General features: G+C 44.0%; 1 protein-coding gene across 1 annotated transcript in view; it reads right to left on the reverse strand.

The window, feature by feature from the left end:
- Positions 1-6134, reverse strand: part of grin2ab (glutamate receptor, ionotropic, N-methyl D-aspartate 2A, b) — a 125979-nt gene extending 119845 nt beyond the window's left edge. Inside the window, exons 1-2 of the mRNA XM_050044961.1 lie at positions 5775-6134; positions 4717-4923 (exon numbers count right to left, since the gene is read on the reverse strand). Of these exons, the coding sequence (XP_049900918.1) occupies positions 4717-4923; positions 5775-5792 (225 nt within the window). The 5' untranslated portion in view covers positions 5793-6134. The remainder of the gene's footprint in view (positions 1-4716; positions 4924-5774) is intronic.
- Between the last annotated feature and the right edge of the window lie 2269 nt (positions 6135-8403).

The raw sequence follows: 8403 nt of genomic DNA on the forward strand, positions 1-8403 counted from the left end.
TTTTATAGCGATTATACACTTGTATAAACATATTAATGGGTAGAATATTCAGATTCAGATTGACAATAAACCATGCCAAATATTACACACTGGCCCTTTAAACATATGAGTGATGCTCTGTACATGTGAAAGTTTGCTTTCCATTTCTCATCGACAACAATGCAACCCTGGATATTGTCCCACTATCTACTAGTTTGACTAGCCCTGATCCAAAACCTTTGTTTCTGGCGGACTTTAAACTGCGGATGCTGAGTTTGACCACATACCACTGGGCACAGCAGATGGCTCTGTTCGTTCATGAAGTTGTGCAGCAGTACTAAGTTTAAGTGTAAAGTAATCATTAGACCCAGCATTGCTGACAAAACTTAAACAATCCAGTAGTCCACCGTTGTTGTTATTGTTTCTAGTGCATACTGTTCACACACAGAAACAATGGGCATGTGCTGATTGAGGAGATGATGTCATTATTTCCAAAGCGGTTGGTTTTACATGTCCACATGGATAGAAAGTAACCCGAGTTTTGAAAACTCCTACCTTTGAAAACGCTTTTTCAAAAAAATCTCCATTTTAAAGACCTTAAACTACGTTTGGGTATTGACGAGAGGCCATAACACAGAGAAAAATATATGTTTACAAAAACATCTGCATACATGTAGCTAGGGCCTCAGTAGGTCCCTTTATATTTGCTGTTGGTATGTTTGGCAGTGTATGTGAATGATACCAGCTGACAGGAAGCAAACATGGACCCAAGCTGTTGCCTAGCAATGCAATTGAAATGTTCAATAGATTTTGTCGGAGGCCTGACTGGCTGCCAATACAGCTCAATACAAGCCATAAATTACTTAACATGCCTTTAACCTTTATCTCAGTATCTGTTAAACAAATAATGTCATCACTAATAGCATTCTGCCAGGTCAAAAACGATCAATGTGAACAAAATGAAAATGGTATAAGAGACTGTTTCTAAAGATCCTAAAGGAAACATTTAAAAAGTTTCACTGAATGGCCAACATAAGCCAAACAAAAAACCGCTATTATGCAAGGTGTTACATTGAAAACAGTAAATATGATATATATATAACCGTCACAACAACATGAATTCAAACATCCTCATAAACAATAAACGTTCAAAAAGCCATTTTAACCATCAGCCATCCAGCTGGTCCATCCATCTCAAACACAGGCATCTGGGATTTGCCACTGTTTTGACAGATTTGTTCAATAAGATAAAAAACATGAAATACTGCTTTTAATTCATACTCAAGATGTATAGGTGGCAATTTCTTGGTTACAGCTCTGTCATGCTTTTCATGCCTCTAAATCCTCCCTTAAACCACCTCTCAAGTAGGATCAAGATTATCCTGATTTTCAGCATCAAAACCATCTGCCCTTGAGTCATGAGAAACACAGATATGAGTTCTGAGATTTATTAAAAGTAGGATTTGATTTCCAAAGTCCTGGCCTGAGCAACGACGATTATTATTTTTCAGGTTTGGAAAAACCTCATTTTCGGATTTGTTCCAATTTGATTTCTTAAATCTTATCAGTAAAGTTGGGCTGGAACTGGATAAGACTTATCTGGAATCTTGAGCTGAAGAAACACTTAACAAACCATTAAAGATACACTGATGCAGGCGTATACTACCAATAAACATTTAGTTGTATGGCCCTTAAATGACAAACTGCTAACCAAGACAGTGTTAGTGTTAGTGGCCAGATGCAAGATGCAGGACTATGAGGCTGAAGCCATCGCTCAGTACAACAGTAAATATGGTGGAGTTTGTTGTGGGGTTGTTTTGTTTTTGTTTTGTTTTTTAAATCTTGGTTATGAATTTCAAGGCAGCATCTTTTGATTTTTTTTTTTTTTTTACTATTGAATAGGTGGATGTTACCTGATAATTAAAGAACAACTACTCATTCATTGCAACACAGAATTTTCTACATTCAAATTATGCAACACACTGAATACTTGTGTTTTAAGGGACAAACTGGTCAGGTCACTAAACATCAACTACTGCCCTACTTCATTCTAAAAATAACAGTTCAAAAACCTGTATTAGTCAAACCCTACTTAATATCACTATGGCTCACTAACTCATTAAATGAGACCACCAACTGTGTTTTGATTAAATGATTAAACAGAGCACGTTCTTAAGAGGCTTTTGGGTTATTAACTTGTGTCTGAGACTGCACTATCACACATCAATATACAGAAGATCAGCGGGGGTCAAATGACTCATTATCATATGTCACTCAGTCCTTTTCACTGGTAATTACTAGGAACAGGAAAATGAAAAAGCTCATTTTCATCGTCTCAAGCCTTATTTGACCTGTGATTGTATGTACATAGACATAAATGTGGAGGCAGGGCAACCGTTTTTACTATCTCCTAACAGTGGATAGGAAAATGTGCTCAATTTATTTGCCACTGAAAGTCAAATGTAACCAAATTTTGGCAGTGGATGTTGTCAGGACAAGATTAACTGGTGCAACGCAGCAAAGGCACAGTGGCAGGTTTAATTGACTTTAAAGAAAGCACTCACTCAGCAGATGACAGCTGAAGCTAAAGGCCATGCCAGAGGCTTGGTGGCTGCACACGGTTTGGCTGTTAATGTTCGAGGCAGAACCACATCACCAGGAACCTTATTTTCAAACATGCAGTTTGTCAACTTCAGTGGATAGTGAGCTCCAACCAAAAATACTGTGCAGATAAGGGGATTATTTGCTGTAGCTCTTATCTCAGGATATGTCAATACCTCCTTCAGGACAAATACAGCTACAATGCAGGGCAGGAAGGTGCATATTCCACCCACAGGTTCTTTGGCTTTTCTCTTTTTTAAGCGTCTTTATAATTATTCTTCATAAGCTCTAGGTTGCAATCTTGTTTGTGTACTCCTACCTATAATATCTATACGTTCATGGAAAAGGGAGGAGAAAAAAAAGGAGAGGATATGATTCGGAGTAGGTATTATTCTAGTGTTTGTGACTCAAATGCCTTAAACTGAGCAATGAAAAACAACAAATCCAGTACTATGAAATGACCTGAAAAAGAAATATTCCCAGTAATTACATGTTATGATAAAACAAACAATTTTAAGGTTAAGTTATTTGTTGACAAGCTATTCTTTGAGAATATTTTACAGTAAACGCATGGTAATAATTGCAATATTTTTAGTTACACTAACAGTTCAACAGAGGTAAAAACTCTTCTGCATAAATGCTCTCTGAACCTTTCCCCACTTGCAGGCATATGTAGATTTGGGGCTAATTTTGGGTTCTTGCTCTAAAAACGTCTTGCACACAATTAAAAACCAAAACACTGAGACCAGGATGACACAGAGCGGTCTGACTGCTCACCTTTTGCAGCCTGTTATCTGAAGGAAACATTGCTAAATACGCTATTAAATTAAATTTTATCTTGTAGAACCATATGAAAGACATGCAACTTTTGGATTTTGTTACCAGCATGGCAACAAAAACGTAACATCTGTGTGAATATCACCAGTTCCCCTTAGGTGCCATCGAAATAATCTCAAGAGGGCCATCTTGTTAAAGGTAGCACAATAACATGTTGACAACAGCACATTTAATGTGAGGGATTAAATAGCTTTCACTGCAGAGAAACAGCACAACGCAGGCTCACATCTGATACACTGACAAGCTGCTTCGAGACAGTGAGTTCTGAACTACAGTACCTGCTTTGCCAACAATAGGGATGGTTCAGTGAACAGCTCAGTGAGATGCATCTCGACATAATTTCAACACTATGTCATGCTGGAGCCAAAATGGGACTGAGAATATGGTATGCATCGCATCACTGAGAATTTTTCATTTCTATGCTTTTCCTGTTTGGCTTTGTTTCAGTAGTTGGTTAATATCAGGCTGCGAGAGATGAAACATACAATGCCCAACTGAGCAGGAAACACTTTCTGGAGTGATGACAACAAAAGGAAAGCGAATAGGAAAGTAGGCCTACTAAAAAATACTGTTAAGGTTTAAAGGTGTTATGACATCACACCCAGAATTCATTGCAGCTTGGCACAAGATATTTATATTAATGAAGACAGCAACAGCTCTCGACATTCACTGCTCCCACTCTATTGCGTTTATGCCCTACAGAGTTGATCTCCTTTTGTGTCATCCCACTATTCAAGAAAATAGGCTACTGCTGAGCACATCCACAGTCTCTCTCCCCAGTTCTCTACAACAGCACAATGAGACTGCCATGGCATGAATGATAATTTGCCCTAAATGATCATGATAAATTTACACACAGAATATTTAGCATCAGGGATGGGGGTTGTTCCTTTGACACCAGAACTGATTAGTCTGAAGGAGAATTATGCGAAATACGGCCTTATAATCTGTCATGTCAGGCCCCTATACTCAGACATGTCAGACCCTTATAGTTACCCCCCATGTAACATCTGTGTGTGTGATGGCTTCCATGTCCCTGAGAGGAGGAAAAGACACTTCGTGTGTCAGACTTGGCACGGGAAGCGGGAGGAAAACGGAAGAAAATGTGTTTCTACAACGTGACTGCATTCAAAGCCTGAAAACTGTAATTTGAGATATGAATTCATTACACGGCCTCTCATCAGTAGCCGGGGATAATGTGATGCAACAGCGCCGCTTAGCGTCGCACAGCGCCCTGCCTGAGCCGCTCTGACGGTGCCTTTCTCCCCCCTGATCGCCGTTACCGGCCGCGGTCCTTACCTTCGGTGTCACAAAGCGTGGCTGCTGCAGGTTTGCGGTCGCGGAGCTTTTGCGCCTTCTTCTTCGGAGTCCGTGCGATGAATGTTGAGTTTTACTGCCGTGGTCTGAGGGCCCGTGCAGGCAGCCACCGTGACCTGTCCGCTTACTGGCATTTTGGTTCCTTCTCACAGCGTCAGTGAAACCAGAGGAAAAGTGTTCAAACTTGATCTGCGAAAACAAGAAAATAAAAAAATGCTATTTGCTTTTTGCATTGCACCCCTACAAAAAAAAGCGCAGACTTGTTGAATTTGACTCTTGCTCTATAAAAGGACGCGCGCCCACAGGCTGGTGCCTATATATATATGAGCCATAAACATTATTACCCAATGTCATTATATTCCTCGTGACTCATAAGCGTTTTAACATTTTGAATTATATCAAACACCAGCTCGTTTCAAGTGCCTGCGCGTGTGTTCGTGCGCCTCTTGCGCGTGAGTACACGCGCACGCGCGGGTGTTATCTTATAGCCTGTGTTTGTGTATATATGGGAGCGCAAGTGCGCGCGCGCGCGTGTGTGTGGCTCTTTTGGGGATGCTGGGACACGGGCTTATTGGATGGAGAGCTTGCGTGACGAAAACACAAGTTAAATTCAAAGGTAGGATGGTGAACGGTGAGGAAGACAAAATAGTAGTGTCTCTCTCCGTGTGTGTGTGTGTGTGTGTGTGTGTGTGTGTCACAGAGAGAGAGGGGGAGAGAAAGAGAGAGCGCGTTAAAAACAGCCTGTGGCTCCTTGGCGAATATTCCCCTCACGCTCCTCTCTCCGGTGCCGGGCTTGTCTATGTAGGGCATGCAGCAGGTTGTGTGTCGGGGACTCGGACGAACGAAGGAGCGGAGAGAGGAACACAAACCAGCAGCCACCCCACCACCCCGCCTCTGCTCCACTTTGAGAGGAGAGTGAGTGTGCGGCAGATATTAAACCACTGAACCCCGACAATTGCTGCTCAATATCCGCGTCACCCCCGAGAGGACGGAGTTAGTTCAAAGCTGAGCCAAAAAACATACTAATTAAGCCAACTCACCCCATTCCCGTGACACATCTCTCCAGGCGGCCAGGTGGAGATGACATTGCAGCCTGTTACTCCATTCGGGTGCCCTCGGCAGGAGTGGGAATCACATACGACTCTCCTCCGTCAAATTAATCCATCAATTTTTCCTCCATCCAGTCTCCCCCAAAAAACACACACCACCACACGGATAAATCCACCTGTCTGCCTCTGAAGACCTCCCCCCCTCCACCAGCACCTCACCCCCCGGTAGATAGGTAGTATTCCTCTCGGTGAAGATGTCAAACACAGTCCATTCAGCGGCGGAGACAGACTCTGGGGAAAGGGGGAAGAAGGAAGCCGTGGAGGTGCGGGGATCAGTCAGACTCCACAATCCAAAATAACCGTTGGTTTGGAATCTCCAGCGGCAGCCCCGCGCGTTCCGCAGTGAGGGCTCGTGGACAGGTCCGCGCGCCTCCTCCTCCTCCTCTCCTGTCCTCCTCCTCCTCCTCGCGCCGCTCGCGGATTCTTGGAGACTGAAGGGGGGATTCCGTCACAAATAACATCAAAACGCGCACACACACACACACGCACGCATATATCCACACACTCTCCCTCTCTGCTTTTTCCTCACTCACCCTCTCCCTTCTGCTTCTCCCCCCTCACGCGCTCTCCCAACGAGCACCGCACTCCCCCCCCCCCCAAAAAAAACAAAAAAAAACACCCTAAACAATTGGGAACAAGTTTAAACGGGTCGAGTTATTTTTGTAGCTTTCTATGCCGCACGACTGAGGTGATGCTCCGGCAGCAGACCGAGCGCTCGGGCGGAGAGGAATAAGGAAATATTCTCCGGCAGTCTCTTTACCCCGCAGCCCGCCCGCCCACGCTTCGCTGGCTGAAGGTACTTACACATCAGCCTAGTTAATTAAACATATGGGCAACGGGCCTGAATGAGAGAATGATGATGTGGTGAAGGGGGAGAGGGGGGTGGTGGTGGTGAGGGGGGTGCCTTGGGTGACTTCATCTCCCCATTATAAAATATCAAAAAGATATGTGGCGAGTTATGAGGGCGCGCGCCGGGGACATTTTGCCATATCTAGCCCTCCCAAAAAAGCGACTCCAACTTCGCAGTTCGTTAAAACTGATATGTCTCTTCCTTGTCTGTCTCTCTCGGGGTTTTCTGTCTCTCTGCGTGCCGCTTTTCCCGGCGTGTCTTCTCCAAAAAATGAAGACGCAAGAGAGGTATGGCGCACACCATCATTCGTCGTTTATGGCTTTACCTGGTGCCACCTTGCCAAAAGAAACCGCGTGCGCGCGTGTGTGCAAGCATCTATCTATCTTTTTTTCCGTGTGTGTGTGTGTGTGTGTGTGTGTGCTGTGACGACTGTCTCGGCGTCAAACAAGTCACCGCGTCGCGCCTCCGCTCCTCGGAGCATCCACTGCGCACAGATAAAACATTTCAATATCCGCTGACCCAATCTAGTGGTCCCCCGTCACCGAAATTAAAAGACCGATGCCTTCAAAAAAATACCGCACCGAAACGTTTATTGCTGATGATGTGTCATGTTCCCTCGTCAGCGCCAGGGTTTGTTAAAAGCCACGAGTGAGATAAGGGAAAAATAGAGCCAACGCTAGTGAATTACACAGCTTCAATTAAACATAATTAGCAGATCAAAACTGCAGCACAGGGGGTCCTCGGGGAGTGCTGACAAAACTCCCCCCTCTCCCTCCATGCCTCTCTCTGCATCTCCCTCTGAGTGTTCCTTTGGAGTCCCATTGCAGACAGATGGTGTAGATACACATGGGGTCATGTTAGCAGGCCAGGGATCTACTACTAGGACTCGCTGTCATGAGCCGAGTTACACGTTGAAGCAAAAAAAAAAAAAAGCAGACCAGAGGACTTATTATTAAGGAACACTTTACCTCCCTCCTCTTCCTCCTCCACCTCCTCCTCTATCCCTAGAATAAAAAATCTCCACCTGTTGAGGTCCTCTATCCTCCTCCGTCAGAGCCCGAGCCTCGGAGGCTTGGAATAAAAGAAACAGACGATTGCATAACGTGGACATAAAAGAGAGGAATACAGACCACACTAGGAGTGGATGATGGTCTACTTTTCTTTTGAGGAAAGAAAATTCCTGGGGTTCCAAATATAATAGCTCTGCTTTTCTTTCATACCGTCCCACCCGCTACCATCTCCACCTGCTATTTACCCATTAGAGGCATCCTGTTGGGACAGGCCAGACAAAGGACGCCCCTATGGGAACTGCCGAAGATTCTTTGTCATTAGCAGAGGCTTTCATTTTAAAGTCTATTAAAGTGGGGAAAGACAACTTTTACTTTAACTTATCATTAGTAAATGTAGATTGCACAATGTAGTGACTGTGGGTGACACCATCAGCATTTAGACTGGTTCCCTTTCACTTTGCAATTCGTCTGCCAGGAAAATGAAGGCTCGGAATACAGCACAAAGGAAGAGCATCAACTATTGTGCAACCAAATCAAGAAGAGGATAAGTCCTTTGCAGTTACTATCCGCAGTACTGGAAATGGTGGACGGAGGAACAACTTAAGTAACTGTGGAAACTGTAGTTGCTAGGCTCTGAGGAAAGCAGAAAGTGATACGGTTGTCTTTGCGACAGCAGCGCCAACGATAACACTTGAATACG

Source organism: Epinephelus moara, chromosome 5, assembly GCF_006386435.1.
Source record: "Epinephelus moara isolate mb chromosome 5, YSFRI_EMoa_1.0, whole genome shotgun sequence".
Lineage (NCBI taxonomy): Eukaryota > Metazoa > Chordata > Actinopteri > Perciformes > Serranidae > Epinephelus > Epinephelus moara.